Consider the following 24260-nt stretch of genomic DNA (forward strand, 5'->3'; position numbering starts at 1 on the left):
TCACCTCTGACCCTGGAGCTCACCCTTAACCCCGGCCCCCGACCCTCACCTTTAACCCCGGCCCCCCGACCCTCACCTTTAACCCCGACGCTCACCCTTAACCCCGGGCCCTGACCCTCACCTTTAACCCCGACCGTCACCTTTAACCCCGGCCCCTGACCCTCACCTTTACCCCCGGCCATCGCCCCGACGCTAACCGCTAACCCTGATGCTAACCCCTAACAGGGATCCTAAGCCTGAATGCTAAATTGCGCAGTGTAAATAGAAACAAAGACTTGGAGGTTGAAATTTGGTTGCTAACGCCTGCTGCTAATGCCGGTGTTGGGTGTTAACTGGGCGTTGGGCGTCTGGAACTGGTGCTCCGTGTTGTTGACGCCTGCCACGAAATTTGGTGTTCATTTTTTGAGGGCGTTAAAATGTCACCTCCTGCTGGCTAACGCCATGGAAATCGCGACGTCAATTCGCGTGCAATGCCTGCTTGACAGCATTCTCAGCAAATTCACTTTTTCCGCCTCGCGTGGCGGATGGTGTTGATGAACCTGAAAATGTTGGACTGCACAAGGCGCAGCAATCAATCCGGGATGTTATTTAAAGGGGCTCCGAGGTCTTGGTCAATGCTGCGTTTGATGCTTACACAGACGGTCGGGTGTTGGCCTCGTCCTGCTGTTGAATCGTATTAGATCGTGACTGAGGGCAGGCATTGGGATGGCCACAGGTCCACTGCGTGGAAGGAGGAGAGGTCAGAGTGGCCGCAGCCATTTTGCGCACCGCGTGCTCGCCGCGAGCTCCGCAGTTAAGTGGAGCCAACGAACGGAGGAAGGCAAGAACAACACCAAGGGAAGGAAGGCCCGAACATCGCAGGAGGGATGGAGACCCGAACATCGGCGGTCATCTAAATCCACAGAGCGGCCCTGGACAATGTGGACCATTTTCCATACCTTGGGAGCCTACTATCTGCCAGAGCAGACATTCGTTGACGAGGTCCAACACCGCCTCCAGTGCACCAGCGCAGCCTACGGTCGCCTGAGGAAGAATGTGTTTGAAGACCTGGACCTCAAAGCTGCTACCAAGCATATGGTCTACAGACCAGTAGTGATACCCGCCCTCCTATATGGCTCAGAGACGTGGACTATATACAGGAGACACCTCAAGTTGCTGGAGAAATACCTCCAGCGTTGCCTCCGCAAGATCCTGCAAATCCACTGGGAGGACAGATGCACCAACGTTCGTGTTCTTGCTCAGGCCAGCATTGAAGCACTGACCACACTCGACCAGCTCCGTTGGGCGGGCCACATTGTCCGCATGCCTGACACAAGACTCCCAAAGCAAGCGCTCTACTCGGAACCCCTACACAGCAAGTGAGCCCCAGGTGGGCAGAGGAAATGTTTCAAGGGCACCCTCAAAGTATCTTTGATAAAGTGCAACATCCCCATCGGCATCTAGGACAGTCTTTGGCCATGATGATGGTGACTTGGGGAGGGCTAACAAGGCAAGTGAATACACAATAAATGGTAGGACACTGAGATGTGTAGAGGAACAGAAGGACCTTGGAGTGCATGTCCACAGATCCCTGAAGGTAGCAGTACAGGTAGATAAAGTGGTTAAGAAGGCATATGGAATACTTGCCTTTATTAGCCAAGGCATAGAATACAAGATCAGGGAGGTTATGCTTGAACTGTATAAAATACTAGTTAGGCTACAATACTGCGTACAGTTCTGGTCACCATATTACAGGAAAGGTGTAATTGCACTCGAAGGTACAGAGGAGATTTACGAGGATGTTGCCTAGACTGGAAAATTTTAGTTATGAGAACAGATTGGATAGGCTGGGGTTGTTTTCTTTGGAACAGACGAGGCTGAGGGGAGACCTTATTAAGGTGCATCAAATTATGAGGGGCCTGGACATAGTGGATAGTAAGGGTCTATTTCCATTGGTGGAGGGATCTACTATAAGGGGGCATAGTTTTAAGGTGGTTGGTGGAACGTTTAGAGGGGATTTGAGGGGGGGCTTCTTTACGCAGAGCATTGTAAGGATCTGGAACTCGCTGCCTGGAAGAGTGGTGGATGCAGAAACCCTTACCACTTTTAAGAGATGGTTGGATCGGCACTTAAAGTGCAGTAACCTGCAGGGTACGGATCTAGAGCTGGTAATTGGGATTAGACTGGATGATCTTTTGTTGGACAGCGCAGATATAATGGTAAGTACTGCATGGAATCGAATACGGCCAGGGTGATCGCGTGGACTAGGTTTGATCGCCTGGATAGGTTGGAGAGGAATTTTCCCAGATTTTTTCCCCCCAATTGGCCTGGGTTTTTATCTGTTTTTTGCCTCTCCCAGGAGATCACATGGCTCCGGTTGGGGTGGAGTGTAGAATGTTTCAGTGCAAGGAGTGTTGCAGTTGTGTGAGGGCGGACTGGTTGGGCTGGGTGCTCTTTCCTTTCCGTCATTGCTCATAGGTTTATATGTAACCTTCAGGGCTACTGACCGAGGGCCCTGCAGCTCTTTGTCGGCCGGTGCAGACACGATGGGCTGAAATGGCCCCCTTCTGCGCTGTAAGTTTCTATGTTTCTAGATAGAGTATTAGGAAGGACCTATTTCCCTCAGCAGAGGGGTGAAGAACATGGACCTATTTTCTCTGTTTCTAAGAGTAGACCATTCGGCCCTTCGAGCCTGCACCACCATTCAATAAGATCATGGCTGATCATTCACCCCATTACCCCTTTCCTCCTTTCTCTCCATACCCCTTGATCCCTTCAGCCGTAAGGGCCATATCTAACTCCCTCTTGACTATATCTAACAAACTGGCATCAACAACACACTGCGGGAGAGAATTCCACAGCTTAACCACTCTCTGAGTGAAGAAGTTTCTCCTCCTCATCTCAGTCCTAAATGGCTAACCCTTTATCCTTAGCCTGTGATCCCTGGTTCTGGACTTCCCCAACATCGGGAACATTCTGCATCTAACCTGTCCAGTCCCATCAGAATTTTATATGTTTCTATGAGATCCCTCTCATTCATATAAACTCCAGTGAATACAGGCCCAGTCGATCCAATCTCTCCTCATATGTCAGTCCTGCCATCCCAGGAAACAGTCTGGTGAACATTTGCTGCACTCGCTCAATAGCAAGAACGTCCTACCTCAGATTAGGAGACCAAAACTGAACTAAATATTCCAGGTGAGGCCTCACCAAGGCCCTGTACAACTGCAGTAAGAATTCCCTGCTCCTATACTCAAATCCACTAGCTATGAAGGCCAACATACCATTTGCCTTCTTCACCGTCTGCTGTACCTGCATGCCAACTTTCAATGACTGATGTACCATGACACCCAGGTCTTGTTGCACACCTCCTTTTCCTAATCTGCCGCCATTCAGATAATCTGCCCCGAAACTGGATAACCTCACATTTATCCACATTATACTGCATCTGCCATGCATTTGCCCACTCACCTAACCTGTCCAAGTCATCCTGCAGCCTCTTAGCATCCTCCTCAGAGCTCACACCGCCACCCAGCTTAATGTCATCTGCAAACTTGGAGATATTACACTCAATTCCTTCATCTAAATCATTAATGTATATTGTAAATAGCTGGGGTCCCAGCACTGAGCCCTGCGGCACCCCACTAGTCACTGCCTGCCATTCTGAAAAGGACCCGTTTATCCTGACTCTCTGCTTCCTGTCTGCCAACCAGTTCTCTAACCCCATCAATACATTACCCCCAATACCATGTGCTTTAATTTTGCATACTAATCTCTTGTGTGGGACCTTGTCAAAAGTCTTTTGAAAGTCCAAATACACCACATCCACTGGTTCTCCCTTGTCCACTCTACTAGTTACATACTCAAAAAATTCTAGAAGATTTGTCAAGCATGATTTCATTTTCATAAATCCATGCTGACTTGGACCGATCCTGTCACTGCTTTCCAAATGCGCTGCTATTTCACCTTTAATAATTGATTCCAACATTTTCCCCACTACTGATGTCAGGCTAACCGGTCTATAATTCCACGTTTTCTCTCCCTCCTTTTTTAAAAAGTGGGGTTACATTAGCTACCCTCCAATCCATAGGAACATCCAGAGTCGATATACTGTTGGAAAATGATCACCAATGCATCCACTATTTCTGGGGCCACTTCCTTAAGTCCTCTCGGATGCAGACTATCAGGCCCTGGGATTTATCGGCCTTCAATCCCATCAATTTCCCTAACACAATTTCCTGACTAATAAGGATTTCCTTCTGTTCCTTCTCTCTAGACCCTCGGTCCCCTAGTATTTCCAGGTGGTTATTTGTGTCTTCCTTCGTGAAGACAGAACCAAAGTATTTGTTCAATTGGTCTGCCATTTCTTTGTTCCCCATTATAAATTCACCTGAATACGACTGCAAGGGACCTAGGTTTGTCTTCACTAATCTTTTTCTCTTCACATATCTATAGAAGCTTTTGCAGTCAGTTTTTATGTTCCCGACAAGTTTCCTCTCATACTCTTTTTTTTTTTACCCCTCCTAATTAAACCCTTTGTCGTCTTCCTGCTGAAATCTAAATTTCTCCCAGTCCTCAGGTTTGCTGCTTTTTCTGGCCAATTTATATGCCTCTTCCTTGGATTTAACACTATCCCTAATTTCCCTTGTTAGCCACGTTTGAGCCACCTTCCCCGTTTTATTTTTACTCCAGACAGGGATGTACAATTGTTGAAGTTCATCCGTGTGATCTTTAAATGTTTGCCATTGCCTATCCACCGTCAACCCATTAAGTATCATTCGCTAGCCTATTCCAGCCAATTCACGTTTCATACCATCGAAGTTACCTTTCCTTAAGGTCATGACCCTAGTCTCTGAATTAATAGTGTCACTCTCCATCTTAATGAAGAATTCTACCATATTATGGTCACTCGTTCCCAAGGAGCCTCACAAAACAAGATTGCTAATTAGTCCTTTCTCATTACACGTCACCCAGTCGAGGATAACCAACTCTCTAGTTGGTTCCTTGACATATTGCCCTAGAAAACCATCCCTAATACACTCCAGGAAATCCTCCTCCACCATATTGCTACCAATTTGGTTAGCCCAATCTATATGTAGATTAAAGTCGCCCATGATAACTGCTGTACCTTTATTGCACACATCCCTAATTTCTTGTTTGATGCTATCCCCAACCTCACTACTGCTATTTGGTGGTCTGTACACAACTCCCACTAGCGTTTTCTGCCCTTTGGTATTCTGCAGCTCCAATTCCACATCATCCAAGCTCATGTCCTTCCTTACTATTGGGTTAATTTCCTCTTTAACCAGCAACGCTACCCCATCTCCTTTTCCTTTCTGTCTATCCTTCCTGAATGTTGAATACCCCTGGATGTTGAGTTCCCAGCTTTGGTCATCCTGGAGCCTTGTCTCCGTAATCCCAGTGATAGCATATTCATTAATAGCTGCCTGCGGAGTTAATTTGCCCACCTTATTACGAATACTACTTGCATTGAGGCACAGAGCCTTCAGCTTGTCTTTTTAACACACTTTGCCCCTTTTAGAATTTTGCTGTAATGTGGCCCTTTTTGATTTTTGCCTTGTGTTTCTCTGCCCTCCACTTTTACTTTTCTTCTTTCTATCTTTTGCTTCTACCCCAATTTTACTTCCCTCTGTCCCCCTGCCATATTAGTTTAACCCCTTCCCAAAAGCACTAGCAAACACTCCCCCTAGGACATTGGTTCCAGTCCTGCCCAGGTGTAGACCGTCCAGTTTGTACTGGTCCCACCTCCCCCAGAACCGGTTCCAATGTCCCAGGAATTTGAATCCCTCCCTGCTGCACCACTGCTGAAGCCACGTATTCATCTGAGCTATCCTGCTATTTCTACTCTGACTAACACGTGGCACTGGTAGCAATCCTGAGATTACTACCTTTTGAGGTCCTGCTTTTTAATTTAACTCCTTGCTCCCTAAATTCAGCTAGTAGGACCTCATCCCATTTTTTACCTATATGCACCACGACAACTGGCTGTTCACCCTCCCCCTCCAAAATGTCCTGCACCCGCTCCGAGACATCTTTGACCCTTGCACCATGGAGGCAACATACCATCCTGGAGTCTCGATTGCGGCTGCAGAAACGTCTATCTATTCCCCTTACAATAGAATCCCCTATCACTATCGCTCTCCCACTCTTTTTCCTGCCCTCCTGTGTAGCAGAGCCACCCATGGTGCCATGAACTTGGCTGCCACTGCCTTCCCCTGATGAGCCATCTCCCCCAACAGTGCCCAAAGCGGTGTATCTGTTTTGGAGGGGGATGACTGCAGGGGCCCCTTGTACTACCTTCCTTCCACTGCTCTGCCTAATGATCACCCATTCCCTATCTGCCTGAGTAACCTTTACCTGCGGTGTGACCAACTCACTAAACGTGCTGTTCATGACATCCTCAGCATCGCGAATGCTCCAGAGTGAATTCCTGCGCAGCTCCAGTGCCGCAATGCGGAAGCGTTCCTGAGTTCCCACATTGCACAGGAGGAGCATGACATGGGTCTGGGCTCTCCTGCCATGACTTAACCCTTAAATTAACTTAATTTGGCAACAATGTCAAAGATTACCTACTGATAAGGAAATAAAAAGAAAAAGATTAATTACTCACCAACCCACCAGCCAATCACTTACCCGCTTGGCTGTGACATCACACTTCGATTTCTTTTTACTACTTTGTTTTACCTTCGGCCTCGCTCTGCCGCACTGCTGCTCCTCCTCCCGGGGAGCATAGAATTAAAGTAATTGTTAGTATGCTTAGAGGGGATTTGAGGAGAATCTTTTTAACCCAGAGGATGGTGGGGGTCTAGAACTCACTGCCTGAAAGGGTGGGAGAGGCAGATACCCTCATAGCATTTCAAAAGTATTTTGATGTGCACTTGAATTGCCGTAACCTGCAGTGCTACGGCCAAGAGCTGGAAAGTGGGATTAGGCTGGATAGCTCTTTGTCGGCCGGCATGGACACGATGGGCCGAATGGACTCCTTCTGTGCTGTAATTTCTATGATTCAGAGAGACAGAGAGTAGGGATAATGGATATTACACAGGATATACCGCATTGAAACAGGCCATTCGGCCCAATCAGTCCATGCCGGCGTTTATGCTCCACTCGAGTCTCCTCCCATCCCTTTCCTCATCCAAATCTATCAGCATAACCCTCTATTCCCTTCTCCCTCATATGCTTGTCCAGCCTCCCCTTAAATGCATCGATACTATTCACCTCAACCCCTCCCTGTGGTAGCGAGTTCCACATTCTCAGCGCTCTCTAGGCAAAGAAGTTTCTCCTGAATTCCCCATTGGATTTCTTGGTGACTGCCTTATATTGATGGCCTCTAGTTATGCTCTTCCCCACAAGTGGAAACATTCTCTCTGTATCAATCAAAACCTTTCCTAATTTTCAAGACTTCTATTACATTATCCCTCAGCCTTTTTTCAAGAATAAAGAGACACAGCCTGTTCATCATCTTTTCTTTGTACGTATACCCTCGCATATCTGGTATTATACTTCTAAATCTTCTCTGCACCCTCTTCAGTGCCTCTATCCTTTTTATAATATGGTGACCAGAACTGTACGCAGTACTCTAAGTGCGGTCTAACCAAAGTTCGATACAGGTTTAGCATAACTTCCCTACTTTTCCATTCTATACCTCGAGAAATCAGGCTTGGTTTGCTTATTTTAATGGCATTGCTAACCGTTGTCGCTACTTTGTGATTGGTGTATTTGTACTCCGAGATCCCTTTGTTCCTCTACCCCACCTATACCTATGCTCGCACCCTCCAAGTCATAAGTGACCTCCCTATTCTTCCTACCAAAATGTTATACCTCACATTCGTCTGTGCTGAACTTGATTTGCCAATTGTATGCCTATTCTGCAAGTTTATTAATATCCTCCTGAAATTTGTTGCAGTCCTCCTCAGTATTGGCTAATTTCCCCCCCCCCCCCCCCCGCCTCCCCCAATTTAGTGTCATCCGCAAATTTAGAAATTGTGTTTTTGATTCCCAAGTCTAAATCGTTAACGTAAATTGTGAACAGCAGTGGTCCCAGCACTGATAGTGGGAATTGGTTAGGAGACAGAGAGTAGGGTTCGTTCTCTTCTCTCTCTCTCTCTCTCTCTCTCTCTCTCCCCGCTGCAGTCCGTGTGGTGAAGGTGCTCCCACAGTGCTGTTAGGGAGGGAGTTCCAGGATTGTGACCCAGCGACAATGAAGGAACGGCCGATATATTTCCAAGTCAGGATGGTGTGTGACCTGGAAGGGAACGTGGAGGTGGTGGTGTTCCCATGATCCTGCTGCCCTTGTCCTTCCAGCTGGTCAGGTGGCGGGTTTGGGAGGTTCTGTCGAAGAAGCCTTGGCGAGTTGCTGTAGTGCATCTTGTCGATGGTACACACTGCATGTCACGGTGCGCCGGTGGTGGAGGGAGTGAATGTTGAAGGTGGTGAGCTATGATATGATGATGATGGGGAGCCAATCAAACCAGGCTGCTTTGTCCTGGATGGTGTCGAGCTCATTGAGTGTTCCACACAGTCCTGACTTGTGCCTTGTAAATGGTGGAAAGGCTTTGGGGAGTCAGGAGGTGAACCACCATCTATCTATCTGCAATGTAGACGGAGTGTGGAACATCAGTACAGCGACATCTACTTGGAGATGGGCCTGTGGACAGGGTGAGCGGGTATGCTATAGAAAATAGGTGCAGGAGTAGGCCATTTGGGCCTTCGAGCCTGCACCACCATTCAATAAGATCATGGCTGATCATTCACCTCAGTACCCCTTTCTTGCTTTTTCTTCATACCTCTTGATCCCTTTAGCCGTAAGGGCCATATCTAACTCCCTCTTGAATATATCCAATGAACTGGCATCAACAACTCTCTGCGGCAGGGAATTCCACAGATTAACAACTCTTGAGTGAAGAAGTTTCTCCTCATCTCAGTCCTAAATGGCCTACTCCTTATCCTAAGATTATGTCCCTTGGTTCTGGACTTCTCCAACATCGGGAACATTCTTCCCGCATCTAACCTGTCCCGTCCGGTTTGAACCTTATACGTTTCTATGAGATCCCCTCTCATCCTTCTAAACTCCAGTGTATAAAGGTCCAGTTGATCCAGTCTCTCCTCATATGTCACTCCTGCCATCCCGGGAATCAGTCTGGTGAACCTTTGCTGCACTCCCTCAATAGCAAGAACGTCCTTCCTCAGATTAGACCAAAACTGAACATAATATTGCAGGTGAGGCCTCACCAAGGCCCTGTACAATTGCAGTAAGACCTCCCTGCTGCTATACTCAAATCCCCTAGCCATGAAGGCCAACATGCCATTTGCCGCCTTCACCGCCTGCTGTACCTGCATACCAACTTTCAATGACTGATGAACCATGACACCCAGGTCTCGTTGCACCTCCCCTTTTCCTAATCTGCCGCCATTCAGATAATCTGCCTTCGTGTTATTGCCCCCAAAGTGGATAACCTCACATTTATCCACATTATACTGCATCTGCCATGTATTTGCCCACTAACATAACCTGTCCAAGTCACCCTGCAGCCTCTTAGCCTCCTCCTCACAGCTCACACCACCACCCAGTTTAGTGTCATCTGTGATTGTTATCTGCTGTGTTTCAGGTCCCAGGCTCTCGTTGATCTGATCGAGTTGGCGCCTGAGTTTTGGGAACCATGACTACGAAAACTGAGGACGTGTTCTCTCTGACAAAGGAGGAGGAAGCCACGGGGGTGACTGGCAGGTAACGGAGCCCCCGCCACAACGGATCGCGACCTACCATGTGCCATCGACCCCGGCACAACCCACCGACATCATCAAACCCAACTGCTGTCGACTCTCTTTATTGCCCCTCTTCCCCCTTCCAACCCCCTCCCCTCCACCCCGTCGACCCTCTTTCTCCCCCAACGCCCGTCGACATTCCCCCCTCGACGCTCTTCCCCCTCCCCTGTCGACCGTCTGGTGGGGGGGGGGGGGCTGGTGGGGCGCAGGAGTGTGGTGGGGTGGGGGGGGCGGGCTGGGGGGGTCGGTGGGGCGGGGTGGTTATGGGGTGGGGGGGTTGGGGCGGGGCGGAGTGGGGTGGTGGGGCGGGGGGGTGAGGAGGTGTCTGTCTATGGGCATTGTCTGTACTGGGGGGATTTCATGCGACCCTCACACCGTTGATATGTTCACACCCCCCCCCCCCCCGCAGGATTTACATCCCGAAGATCATCTCCCAGGGCCCGGCAAAGGAGTGGATTGAGCGTCGACGGCTTACCATCCGCCTCTGGGCCTCCTTCGCCGACCAGAAACGCTTCTCCCGGCCCAAGAACTTCGGCGAGCTGTGCAAGCGGCTGGTGAAGAACGTGGAGTACTTCCAGAGCAATTACGTCTTTGTGTTCCTGGGCCTCATCGTGTACTGTGTGTGAGTGACCAACCGAGGGGGGGGGGGCGGGTGGGAGGGGAGAAGGGGAGCGGGTGCCCAGAATGAGGGCTGCAGGACCTGGTGTGGGGAGGAGAGGCGGTTGGGCGTTCCACAGATACGAGGCTGCCCTGTGACTGCTACCTGGCAGACTCTGCAACTCCCGAGTAGAAAAGGAGGGGCAGCAAGCCCCCCGGGCGAGGGGCTTGAGGGGACGTTCCCGGGCGAGGGGCTTGGGGGGACGTTCCCGGGCGAGGGGCTTGAGGAGACGCTCCCGGGCGAGGAGCTTGGGGGGACGTTCCCGGGCGAGGGGCTTGGGGGGACGTTCCCGGGCGAGGGGCTTGAGGGGACGCTCCCGGGCGAGGGGCTTGAGGGAACGCTCCCGGGCGAGGGGCTTGAGGGGACGCTCCCGGGCGAGGGGCTTGAGGAACGCTCCCGGGCGAGGGGCTTGAGGGAACGCTCCCGGGCGAGGGGCTTGAGGGGACGCTCCCGGGCGAGGGGCTTGAGGGAACGTTCCCGGGCGAGGGGCTTGAGGGAACGTTCCCGGGCGAGGGGCTTGAGGGAACGTTCCCGGGCGAGGGGCTTGAGGAGACGCTCCCGGGCGAGGGGCTTGAGGGAACGCTCCCGGGCGAGGGGCTTGAGGGAACGTTCCCGGGCGAGGGGCTTGAGGGGACGCTCCCGGGCGAGGGGCTTGAGGGAACGTTCCCGGGCGAGGGGCTTGAGGGAACGTTCCCCGGCGAGGGGCTTGGGGGGACGCTCCCGGGCGAGGGGCTTGAGGGGACGCTCCCGGGCGAGGGGCTTGAGGGAACGCTCCCGGGCGAGGGGCTTGAGGGGACGTTCCCCGGGCGAGGGGCTTGAGGGAACGCTCCCGGGCGAGGGGCTTGAGGGAACGTTCCCGGGCGAGGGGCTTGAGGGAACGTTCCCGGGCGAGGGGCTTGAGGGAACGTTCCCCGGCGAGGGGCTTGGGGGGACGCTCCCGGGCGAGGGGCTTGAGGGGACGCTCCCGGGCGAGGGGCTTGAGGGAACGCTCCCGGGCGAGGGGCTTGAGGGGACGTTCCCCGGGCGAGGGGCTTGAGGGAACGCTCCCGGGCGAGGGGCTTGAGGGGACGTTCCCCGGGCGAGGGGCTTGAAGGGACGTTCCCCGGTAACGTGAGATTCTTTAATCTGTTTTCCGGGTGATTTGAAACCGTTTGCCGGGTGATTTGAAACCGTTCTGCTTCTCTCTCAGGATCACCTCTCCGATGCTGCTCATCGCCTTGGTGGTGTTTTTTGGCGCCTGTTACATCGTCCACCTGAGGGCCTCTCAGTCCCGTCTTGTCCTGTTCGGTGAGAGATGTTCGACTGTTGCCGCTTCAAAGACTGGTCAATGCGCCTGTGTCAGTAGCGAGCCCCCCCCCTCCCCTCCCCTCTCCCCTCTCCCCTCTCCCCTCCCCTCCCTCCTCCCCTCTCCCCTCCCCTCCCTCCTCCCCTCCCTCCCAGGTCACACGCAGCAGGAAAGGCCCAGGCTCCATCCTCGGCCTGTGTTGAGTGAGCCAAACTCAGCCCGTGCGGCAGCGGGGGGCTGCAATCGTGGTTTTACCCACTCCAGCGAATCCATCAGGACAGACGCGATTTCGGAGTGAAATAAAGCATCTCTCGCGGTGAAACTTCGAAATCTCGGGATTTTGTGGAGGGTGGGGGGGACCTCGAGCCGAATGCCTGGTGGCGTGAATTCGCCATTTTTCACGTACTGCGCGAACAGTACGTCGGAAGGTCGGAACTCTGCGAATCGTCACTGGCTGGGTTCTATTTTTGGGGGGGGTGGGGGGGGAGTTCTTTTCTCGTGACAGGCATTCGGAATGAATCGAATTTAATGTAAGAGCCAAAAGTCTCGGGAGTATCTTATATACAGGTACGACATTTATTGAAGATGCAAAGCTTATGGGATACGGTTGCATAGTTGTAATGTTACTGAAAGAAAGCGAGACTTGCATTTATATAGCGCTTTTCACGACCACCGGACGTCTCAAAGCGCTTTACAGCCAATGAAGTACTTTTGGAGTGTAGTCGCTGTTGTAATGTGGGAAACAACACGGCAGCCAACTTGCGCACAGCAAGCTCCCACAAATAGCAATGTGATAATTACCAGATCATCTGTTTTTTGTTATGTTGATTGAGGGATAAATATTAGCCCAGGACACTGGGGATAACTTCCTCCCAGCCCCCCGCTCTTCTTCGAAATAGTGCCATGGGATCTGTTACATACATCTGAGAGGGCAGACGGGGCCTCGGTTTAACGATTTATCTGAAAGACTAGTAATCCAGAGAACTGGACTGGTGACCCAGAGACGTGAGTTCACATCCCACCACGGCAGCTGGGGAATGGTAATTCAGTTAATTGAATAAATCTGGAATTAAAAAGCTAATATCCGTGACCATGAAACTACCGGATTGTCGTTTAAAAACCCATCTGGTTCACCCGTGCCCTTTAGGGAAGGAAATCTGCCGTCCTTACCCGGTCTGGCCTATATGTGGCTCCAGACACACAGCACTGTGGTTGACTCTTAATTGCCCTCTTAAATGGGCCAGCAAGCCGCTCCCTTGTATAAGGTGGCTCACCAACATCATCTCAAGCGCAATTGGAGATGGGCGATAAATACTGACCTCGTCAGTGAATGAGTTTTCTAAATAAAGTGTGGGGATGATGAGCTGCAAGAGGAAATGTATTATACGCAAAGATTTACAGTAATACTCCGTGCACCATACAGCGCACACAAATCCAAGTCTCTTTTGTATTATCTGTGGTGGGAAGCCTCATTAACAAGGTGGCTTGAGCTCTCTGCTCAGTCTGCTCACTTCATTCAGTGCACCTAATGTTCCAGGCCTGTTGGAGGGCTAGGTCACGGTATTAGCATTCCTCCCTCAATGTTAGCAAGTTTGCTCATCATTTTATGTTTTCAAGGGAACCAGGAATGACGTGACAGCGAGAGCGTTGAATCCAGTGTCTCTAAGGTTTGTCGCAGCTTAAAGCAAAGAAAAAAGGTCAGACTTGCATTTATATAGCACCTTTCACAACCACTGGATGTCCCAAAGCACTTTACAACCAATGAAGTACGGTCACCTTTGTAATGTAGGAAACGCGGCAGCCAACTTCCGCACAGCCAGCTCCCACAAGCAGCACTGTGCTATCGCCGAGATGTTCTGTTTTTGTTCTGTTGAATGAGTGATTGATTATTTGCACGCAGGTTCTTGTGTCCTCCTGTGCGTGTGCGCCATGGATCCCGCCCCCTTTTTGTGCATGGGCGCTCGATCGTGTCGCGCATGCGCAGCACGATATAGGAAGACACCAGAAGTGGGGCTGAACCACGTTGGAGCGCACAGCCGCTCGAGCCTGGAGCTCAAGCTGCTACATAGGCTTTCGGGTTCTCCCCAGGACCTTTTGCCTTTAATATCGCTGCGATCATCTACACAAACGTTTTCGTGGCCTTCTGAGAAAGAGAGAGGAAATCGGAGGGGGGAGAGCGAGAGATGAAGAGGGGGGGCAGAGAGAAAGAGAGCGACTGGGAGGAGGCAGAGAGCGAGGGGACAGGGGATCGGAGGGGGGAGAGAGAGGAACTCGGGGAGAGGTGGTCAACAACTCGGTGTGATGGGGGGGTGGTAAAGAGCACGGAGAGCACAGTGGGGATGGGGGAAGAACGTGATCCAGGTCGAGAGGGAGGGGGTGGGGGTTGAGAGCGAGAATGTGATCCAGTTGGTAAGACAGGGGAAGGGGGGTGGGGGGGAAGGGAAGGGAAGGAGGCCAGGCCCTTGGGCGAGGGGGGATGTGGGCAGGAACTTATTTGGTGGGTGGGGGACAGGTGTTGGGCGAAGGTCGTAACCCGTGAGAGTGAATCCTGTCTGTTCCAAGTGAGCTCTGATCTGTCTGGAGTTGGCAGTCAGAATGGCTGAAATGACACTTTGCAAAGTCACTAATTACATAGGCAGAACGATTCTAATTACATCTTCCAGAGAAACTGCTGGGTGTGTCTGGTAAATCAGCAATCCGGTCTTTGGGTCCCCTTATTACATCAGAGCTTTTGTTGTTACAAATTAACACACCTCCGACAGTGGCGCTCCCTCCGTCCTGCCCCTCCCACAGTGCGGCGCTCCCTCCGTCCTGCCCCTCCCACAGTGCGGCGCTCCCTCCGACAGTGCAGCGCTCCCTCCGTCCTGCCCCTCCCACAGTGCGGCACTCCCTCCGACAGTGCAGCGCTCCCTCCGTCCTGCCCCTCCGACAGTGGCACTCCCTCCGTCCTGCCCCTCCGACAGTGCGGCGCTCCCTCCGTCCTGCCCCTCCGACAGTGCGGCGCTCCCTCAGTACTGCCCCTCTGACAGTGCGGCGCTCCCTCAGTACTGCCCCTCCGACAGTGCGGCGCTCCCTCAGTACTGCCCCTTCGACAGTGCGGCGCTCCCTCAGTACTGCTCCTCAGACAGTGCGGCGCTCCCTCAGTACTGTCCCCCCGACAATGCGGCGCTCCCTCAGTACTGTCCCTCCGACAGTGGCACTCCCTCCGTCCTGCCCCTCCGACTGTGTGGCGCTCCCTCCGTCCTGCACTGGGAGTGTCAGCCTCTGAGTGCTCGGGTCTCTGGAGTTTGACTTGAACCCACAACCTTCTGACTCAGAGGTGAGGGTGCTGCCCACTGAGCCAAGGCTGTGACACCTCATGGGGTAACCTTTCATCCCAGGAATCAATCTATCTGCATCTTGCCCTCCCCCGTAATTGATCGTTACTGTGCACCCCTCACACCGCAGATCATTAACCTTTACATCGCAGCCCCCAGGAAGCCAGCTGTAATTGTGCAGAGCTTGTGATCTTGGGTTGAGAGACTGTGAGACCAACTCACTTCAGAGGGATCCTGATACCAGTACTTTTAATAGGATCAGAGGATTGTATTATGAGGAGAGATTGAGTAGTGTGGGCCTATACCCTCGAGTTTAGAAAACTGAGAGGTGATCTCACTGAAACATACAAGATTCTGAGGGGGAATTGAGAGCAAGTGAGGGAGAGTGTTCCCCTGTCTGTGGAGGGTCTAGAACTAGGGGACACAGTCTCAGAATAAGGGCTCAGCCATTTAAGACTGAGATGAGGAAAAATGACTTCACTCGGAGGGTTCTGAATCTTTGGAATTCTCTACCCCAAAGGGCTGTGGAGACTCAGTCGTCGAGTATATTTTTTTATGTAACAGGAGGCTGCACCACTGCCATGCACAAGCCTTATTTCAATGGAAGCACAATTCAATTTGGCCCCACAACAAATCCTGCGACCTTTGGCCAATCACCAACATCCAACTTGCCTATATAAGACGAGGCGTTGCTAATCCACAGGCCTTAAATCTTTAATTGGCTCCTTTTGCAGATAGCATGTAACTGTCTTTCGGATGAGACGTTAAACTGTCATCTGTTCTCAGGGGAATGTAAAAGATCCTGGGGCCACTATTTCCAAGATGAGCAGGGGAGAAATAATTCCTGGTGTCCTGGGCTGAAATTTATCCCTCAACTAACATCATTAAAACAGATTATCTGACCATTATTGTTTGTGTTTGTGGGAGCGTGCTGTGTGTCAATTGGCTGCTGCGTTTCCCACATTACAACAGTGACCACACCCAACAAGTAACTCGTTGGCTGAAAAGCGTTTTGGGACGTGCCGAGGTGAAAGGCGCCACAGAAATGCAAGTTCTTGCTTTCAGTGAGGGGTCATTGTTCACAGACCTGGAGAGTAGGGTGGCACAAGGAGGTTAGCCTGCGCCCCCTGGGGTGCGTGCCCCGTATCCCACTTCCCACTGGGTGCGGGATATCTGGGCTGCTGCCTGAGCCGTGCGCTTTCTTTATCTGCAGGTCGTGAGCTGAGCCCTGCACACCAGTACGGAGTCTCCGGGGCCATCTCCTTCCCCTTCTTCTGGCTGGCCGGGGCTGGATCCGCCGTCTTCTGGGTGCTGGGTGAGTAACGGGAGGGTGAGGGGTCGAGGTTATCGCTGGACCCTGCACACTGCTGGAGTCTCAGCACTCCATCTCTCTCACTCCTGTCTCGCTCAACCATCTCCATCTCTCTCCCTGGTTTCGCTTTCGCCTGCCCCCCCCCCCCCAGACTCGCTCTGCCCCCCCCCCCCCCCCCGTCTTGCTCTGCCCACCCCCCCCCCCCATTTCGCTCTAGCTTCTCCCCCACCCCCCCCATCTCGCTCTGGCCCCCCTTCCCCCCCCCCCCCCCGTCTCCCTACCCCTCACTCTGCCCCCTCACTCCTCCCCCTCCCCCTCCCTCCTCGATCTCTCTCTGCCATCTCTCTCTCGGTCTTTGAAACATAGAAAATAGGTGCTGGAGTAGGCCATTCGGCCCTTCGAGCCTGTACCATCATTTAATAAGATCATAGCTGATCATTCCCTCAGTACCGCTATCCTGTTTTCTCTCCATACCCCTTGATCCCTTTAGCCGTAAGGCCATATCTAACTCCCTCTTGAATATATCCCATTAACAGGCATCAACAACGCTACGATTGGGAATTCCACAGGTCAACAACTCTCTGAGTGAAGAAGTTTCTCCTCATCTCAGTCCTAAATGGCCTACCCCTTATCCTCAGACTGTATCCCCTGGTTCTGGACTTCCCCCACATTGGGAACATTCTTCCCGCATCTAATCTGTCCAGTCCCGTCAGAACCTGATATGTTTCTATGAGATCCCCTCTCATCCTTCCAAACTCCAGTGTATCAAGGCCCCGTTGATCCAGTCTCTCCTCATATGTCAGTCCAGCCATCCCGGGAATCAGTCTGGTGAACCTTCGCTGCACTCCCTCAATAGCAAGAACGTCTTTCCTCAGATTAGGTGACCAAAACTGAACACAATATTCCAGGTGAGGCCTCACCAAGGCCCTGTACAACTGCAGTAAGACCTCCCTGCTCCTATACTCAAATCCCCTAGCTATGAAGGCCAACATACCATTTGCCTTCTTCACCACCTGCTGTACCTGCATGCCAACTTTCAGTGACTGATGAACCATGACACCCAGGTCTCGTTGCACCTCCCCTTTTCCTAATCTGCCATTCAGATAATATTCTGCCTTCGTGTTTTTGCCCCCAAAGTGGATAATCTCACATTTATCCACATTATACTGCATCTGCCATGTATTTGCCCACTCACCTAACTTGTCCAAGTCACACTGCAGCCTCTTATCGTCTTCTTCACAGCTCACACTGCCACCCTGGTTAGTATCATCTGCAAACATGGAGATATTGCACTCAATTCCTTCATCTAAATCCTTTATATGTATATTGTAAAGAGCTGGGTTCCCAGCACTGGGCCCTGTGGCACTCCACTAGTCACTGCCTGCCATTCTGAAAAGGATCCGTTATCCCGACTCTCTGCTTCCTTTCTGCCAACCAGTTCTCTATCCACGTCAGCACACTACCCCCAATCTCATGTGCTTTAACTTTGCACACCAATCTCTTGTGTGGGACTTTGTCAAAAGCCTTTTGGAAGTCTAAATACACCACATCCACTGGTTCTCCCTTATCCACTCTACTAGTTACATACTCAAAAAATTCCAGAAGATTTGTCAAGCATGATTTCCCTTTCATAAATCCATGCTGACTTGGACCGATCCTGTCACCGCTTTCCAAATGTGCTGCTATTTCATCCTTAATAATAGATTCCAACATTTTCCCCACTACTGATGTCAGGCTAACCGGTCTATAATTACCCGTTTTCTCTCTCCCTCCTTTTTTAAAAAGTGGTGTTACATTAGCTACCCTCCAGTCCATGGGAACTGATCCAGAGTCGATAGACTGTTGGAAAATGATCACCAATGCATCCACTATTTCTGGGGCCACTTCCTTAAGTACCCTGGGATGCAGACTATCAGGCCCCGTGGATTTATCAGCCTTCAATCCCATCAATTTCCCTAACACAATTTCCCACCTAATAAGCATATCCTTCAGTTCCTCCTTCTCACGAGACCCTCCGTACTTCCGGAAGGTTATTTGTGTCTTCCTTCCTGAAGACAGAACCAAAATATTTGTTCAGCTTGTCTGCCATTTCTTTGTTCTCCATTATAAATTCATCTGAATCTGACTGCAAGGGACCTACGTTTGTCTTCGCTAATATTTTTCTCTTCACATATCTATTGAAGCTTTTGCAGTCAGTTTTTATGTTCCCAGCAAGCTTCCTCTCATACTCTATTTCCCCCTCCTAATTAAACCCTTAGTCCTCCTCTGCTGAATTCTAAATTTCTCCCAGTCCTCAGGTTTGTTGCCTTTTCTGGCCAATTTATATGCCTCTTCCTTGGATTTAATTTCCCTTGTTAGCCACGGTTGAGCCACCGTCCCTGTTTTATTTTTATTCCAGACAGGGATGTACAATTGTTGAAGTTCATCCATGTGATCTTTAAATGTTTGCCATTGCCTATCCACCGTCAACCCTTTAAGTATCATTTGCCAGTCTATTCTAGCCAATTCACACTTCATACCATCGAAATTACCTTTCCTTAAGTTCAGGACCCTAGTCTTTGAATTAACTGTGTCACTCTCCATCTTACTGAAGAATTCTACCATATTATGGTCACTCTTTCCCAAGGGGCCTCTCACAACAAGATTGCTAATTAGTCCTTTCTCATTATACATCACCCAGTCTAGGATGGCCAGCCCTCTAGTTGGTTCCTGGACATCTCTCTCTCTCTCTCTCTCTCTCTTTGTCTGTGTGTCGCTTTCGATTTGCCTCTCTTGCTCTCTGTCTGTCTCTCTCTCTCCTCGGTCTGTCTCTCTCTCTCTCTCCTCTTTATCTGCCTGTCTGTCTCTCTCTCTCTCTCTCTTTTTCTTTCTGTCTGTATCTCGGTCTCTCTTGGTTTCAGTCTCTGTGTCTCTCTCTCTCTCTCTCTCTCTTCCCCTCTCTTCCCCCCCCCGCACCCCTGTTTTTGTCTTGATCTAACTTTCTCTCTCTCCCCAGGTGCCACCCTGGTGATAATTGGAGGCCACGCTGGGTTCCACGAGCTGGAGTCTGGGGATGGGGATGAGCTACAGATGGAGTCTGTTTAACAGGCGGCAGAGAGAGCAAAGAATTGGGAATTGGGTCGGCGACTGAGACAGGACGTAGCCACAGCACTTTATAAAGTGGGAGAGAGTGTACGGTCGAGACCTCACCAGTGCAGCTCACCACACTAAACATAATCTGTTTACAGTTACCGAGTGGCCTCGCTCTGTGTCTCAGTCTGAACACTACTGCAATAATTCATATTAAACCTCACCATAATCCATTATTCCCCTCTCACTATCTCCGATTATGTCTAGCTTAGAATCGGCTAAAGGCTCACTGTAATCAGATATAACATGACTCCATAATCTGTATATGATCAATAATATTGCCTGCACACTTCCATTTCCAAGTTTCTCTTGGGAGTTTTATCTGTTTTGATCTTGCTATTTAACATTGTAGTTGCCTATGTAAAAATTTTGAATGGGAATGTTGTATGTAAACAGTTGGGTGTAACGGTGCGACTACGTGCCCCGGCCAGTACGTGGGGCCATGGCCTGTTTTTTTTTCACTCTGGTGTAATTGTCTCCATCTTGTGTATATAAAACGCTCCCAGATTTATCAACACAGGCTGAGTAATGTTTCGTCCAAACTCAGTACTCTCAGCTTCACTCACTCCAGGCAAATCAACTCGCCGGATGTGGCCTTGTTGGTGACCCACGCATATCACTCGGCTTCTTTCCTTACCCTTTCTTTCACCACCGCCCTCCATATCTTCCACACTCTCTCTCTCTCGCCCGCCCATTCTCTCTCTCTCTCGCCCGCCCGTTCTCTCTCTCTCTCGCCCGCCCGTTCTCTCTCTCTCTCGCCCGCCCGTTCTCTCGCTCTCTCGCCCGTTCTCTCGCTCTCTCTCGCCCGTTCTCTCGCTCTCTCTCGCCCGTTCTCTCGCTCTCTCTCGCCCGTTCTCTCGCTCTCTCTCGCCCGTTCTCTCGCTCTCGCCCGTTCTCTCGCTCTCTCTCGCCCGTTCTCTCGCTCTCTCTCGCCCGTTCTCTCGCTCTCTCTCGCCCGTTCTCTCTCGCCCGTTCTCTCTAGCTCTCTCTCGCCCGCTCTCCCTCTCGCTCTCTCACCCGATGGGTGGACTGTTCATAGATTCCATGCATCCTGTTCCACAGATGTTTAACTGTATCTGGAGATGAATGAAACCTCTCTGAAGCGAGATCCTGTTGATATCTCATATGTCACTCACTGGATCTCGATGACGAGCCTTTGATACGTACCAGGCTGCAGCGGGGGTCAGAAGTCAGCTTTAAGTCAGCGCAGCCTGCTCCCTCCCGCCCCCCCCAGGTTGATAAGTGTCAGTCCTTATCGTTTCCTGGAGAAGTGTCTGGTACCCTTGGCTAACTGCCCCTACCTGAGTTAGCAGGAAAGGTTGTGGGGGTGCTCTCCAGGCAGGAGGGGTCAGTAACCAGCAACACTGACCCCCCCCCCCCCAAGAGACTGGGGGTACCCTGACCCCCTGGGTTATGGGGATACCCTGAGACTGAGGGGACTCTGTACTGGGATGGACTGCAGTAGGCCAATGGGGGAGAAGGAGGGAAGTGTGGAGCAGGGGGCAGAAGCAAAATAAAGGATCGGGCAGGAGGGAGGTGGAGCGAGTGCGGTCTTACCCAGGCAGTGGTTACCTTGCCTGCTGAAGATGTTGTGGTAATTCAGGGCTAGTGCCGCCTCCCTACAGTTATCCTGAATGCTAACTCTGGGTGATTTTAGTCCCTCACGCCTAGCAATGGCCCAGTGATAGAAGTTATGCTGCAGCCAAACAAAGACTTGGTTGGATCACACCTGGAGCACTGAGCAGTTCTGGCCACCACACCTTGGCCTTGGAGGGAGTGCAGCACAGGTTTACCAGAAAGATACCAAGCAAATCCCCTGGGAGGACAGACGCACCAACGTCAGTGTTCTCGATCAGGCCAACACCCCCCAGCATCGAAGCACCGACCGCACTCGACCAGCTCCGTTGGGCGGGCCACATTGTCCGCATGCCCGACACGAGACTCTCGAAGCCAGCGCTCTACTCGGAATTCCTACGCAGGAAGCGAGCCCCAGGTGGGCAGAGGAACCGTTTCAAGGACACCTTCAAAGCCTCCTTGATAAAGTGCAACATTCCCACCGGCACCTGGGAGTCCCTGGCCCAAGACCGCCCTAAGTGGAGGAAGAGCATCCGGGAGGACGCTGAGCATCTCGAGTCTCGTCGCCGAGAGCATGCAGAAAGCAAGCGCAGGCAGCGGAAGGAGCGTGCGGCAAACCAGACTCCCCACGCACCCTTTCCCTCAACCACTGTCTGTCCCCCCTGTGACAGGCACTGTACACTCACCTGAGAACTCACTTTCAGAGTGGAACAAATCATCGATTTTTTTTTTTGGAGGGACTGCCGATGATGATGACAAAGGGGATAAATTTGGGAGTGCCCCACTTGTGGGACGCTAACTTTCAAAAGTGGAAAACGTTCGGGGGGGGGGTCGGGCTCCAGGAAGGAAGTGTCGAGCTCAATCAGGCGCTCCGCTCTCTGGAGCGCAAGAGGCAGCAGGCGGGGCGGTAAGCCAGGCCGTGCAGTGCTGCCGCATTGAAAGACTTCTTCCTTCCCGTAAAGGCAAGGACCATCGCTGCAGGCTCTGCAAAATAAAAATTTACCTTCGCCCTGACTGCAGCCGCGATCCGGCCCAATCAGCCCGATGCAGTGACGCAGACACGCCTGGCCAATCGATCGCGGGCAAAGAGGAGCGGCAGTAAAACCTGACGCAGCAATTGCACAATTGCAATTCTTTTCAAACTTGGCCGCCTCGCCTTTAAGCATCCCCCCCCCCCCCCACCTCCTCCGGCCCCCGATCAACACCTCCCACCGCCGTTAGCGTTGTCGCCCGGTGACGCTGCAGGGGGGCGGAACCCAAGTTCAGGTCCGGGGCGCTGCGCACGGCGATGACGTCATGAAATCGGGGCGCTACGTCCGACCGCCGCCGCGAAATATGGCAGGGGTCGATGTTATCGCCGCGCCCAGTCAGAACCTGTTTGGCGCCCCGTTATCGCCACCCCTGAGACGCTAAGGAGGCCAATTTCCAGGCCCAGGGCTCCCAAGGGTTAAATTACGGGGAGGGATGACACAAACGAGGGTTGTGTTCCCGAGAGTTTAGAAGGTTAAGGGGCGATCTGATCGAAGTTTTCAGGATATGAAGGGGAACAGATCGGGTCGACAGAGAAACTATTTCTGCTGGTCGAGGAGTCTACCACAAGGGGGCATAGTCTTAAAGGTAGAGCCAGACCTTTCAGGAGTGAAATTCGGAAACACTATACACACACGGTGCTTGCAGTTTGGAACTCTCTTCAGCCAATGGCAATTGGCGCTAGATCATACGTTAATTTTAAATCTGCGGTTGATAGATTTTGGTTAACCAAAGGAACGAAGGGATATCGGTCGCACGATCTCACTGAAAGGTGCAACAGACTCCAAGGACTGACCTTTTCCCATGTTCCATTGTCCTTCTTGAACTGACCTGCAGGGGGAGCTGAGGGAATGATGTTAAACACAGTTCGCTTCTCGGCCTTTTGGCTAAGATCATGCGTAACTGACCTGACAGGGGAGTAACCACCATAACCCCAAGGTGGTTCTCCCTGGATCAGGAAGGTATATGCTTGCTTTTTTGGAAATAGGAGGTGGGTGGGGTGGCTTGACCCATCCACCTCCACGGAGGTGTGTGGGGGACCTGACCCATCCACCTCCATGGCACGAACCTGGTATTGCAGTACTTCCAGGAACGGTGCAGTGGCTCTAGGCCTTTTGGCTAAGAGCATTGGCGCAGAGTGATCCTTGAATGGGCCCAAGGTGACCTCTGGCGTTTGTGATTTGACAAAGAATTGGAACGATTGGCTACGAATTTAAAAAAAAAATGATGTTAAACACTGTTCTCCTGCAGCTGCTTGCCAGGCCTCCTGCCCCCTGAGACAGCAAGACTTGCATTTATATAGCGCCTTTCATGACCACTGGATGTCTCAAAGCTCTTTACAGCCAATGAAGTACTTTTTCAAGTGTAGTCAGTGTTGTAATGTGGGAAACGCGGCCGCCAATTTGTGCACAGCAAGCTCCCACAAACAGCAATCTGTTTTTGGTCTGTTGATTGAGGGATCGATATTGTCCAGGACACCGGGGATAACTCCCCTGCTGTTGTTCGAAATAGTGCCATGGGATCCTTTACGTCCGCCTGAGGGGGCAGACGGGGCCTCAGTTTAACGTCTCGTCCAAAAGACGGCCCCTCCGACAGTGAGGCACTCCCTCAGTGCTGCCCCTCCGACAGTGAGGCACTCCCTCAGTGCTGCCCCTCCGACAGTGCAGCATTCCCTCAGCACCACCCCTCCAACAGTGCAGCATTCCCTCAGTACTGCCTCTCCGTCAGTGCGGCGCTCCCTCAGTACTACCCTTCAGACACTGTGACGCTCCCTCAGCACTGACCCTCCGACAGTGCAGCATTCCCTCAGTACTACCCCTCCGACTGTGCTGCGCTTCCTCAGTACGGCGCTTATTCAGTACCACACCTCTGACAGTGTGGTGCTCCCTCAGTACTGCCCCTCCGACAGTGCGGTGCTCCCTCAGCATTACCCCTCCGATAGTGCGGCGCTCCCTCAGTACTGCCCCTCCGACAGGGTGGCGCTCCCTCAGTACTGCCCCTCCGACAGTGCGGCGCTCCCTCTGTACCGCCCCTCCGATAGTGTGGCGCTCTCTCAGTACTGCTCCTCCAACAGTGCAGCATTCCCTCAGTGCTGCCCCTCCAACAGTGCGGCGCTCCCTCAGTACTGCCCCTCCAACAGTGCAGCATTCCCTCAGTGCTGCCCCTCCGACAGTGCGGCGCTCCCTCCGT

At 51.8% G+C, this 24260-nt stretch overlaps 1 protein-coding gene and 1 pseudogene across 1 annotated transcript in view; both read left to right on the forward strand.

The window, feature by feature from the left end:
* LOC139241115 (prenylated Rab acceptor protein 1-like) overlaps nucleotides 1-19983 on the forward strand; it is a 20298-nt gene extending 315 nt beyond the window's left edge. The window contains exons 2-6 of the mRNA XM_070869808.1: nucleotides 9609-9727; nucleotides 10175-10387; nucleotides 11613-11710; nucleotides 16239-16340; nucleotides 19333-19983. Coding sequence (XP_070725909.1) covers nucleotides 9660-9727; nucleotides 10175-10387; nucleotides 11613-11710; nucleotides 16239-16340; nucleotides 19333-19421 — 570 coding nt within the window. The 5' untranslated portion in view covers nucleotides 9609-9659 and the 3' untranslated portion in view covers nucleotides 19422-19983. The remainder of the gene's footprint in view (nucleotides 1-9608; nucleotides 9728-10174; nucleotides 10388-11612; nucleotides 11711-16238; nucleotides 16341-19332) is intronic.
* Nucleotides 19984-22937: 2954 nt separating this feature from the next.
* On the forward strand, nucleotides 22938-23176 carry LOC139241145 (U2 spliceosomal RNA; annotated as a pseudogene).
* Nucleotides 23177-24260: the final 1084 nt, after the last annotated feature.

This window comes from Pristiophorus japonicus, chromosome Y, assembly GCF_044704955.1.
Source record: "Pristiophorus japonicus isolate sPriJap1 chromosome Y, sPriJap1.hap1, whole genome shotgun sequence".
In the NCBI taxonomy this organism is placed as follows: domain Eukaryota; kingdom Metazoa; phylum Chordata; class Chondrichthyes; family Pristiophoridae; genus Pristiophorus; species Pristiophorus japonicus.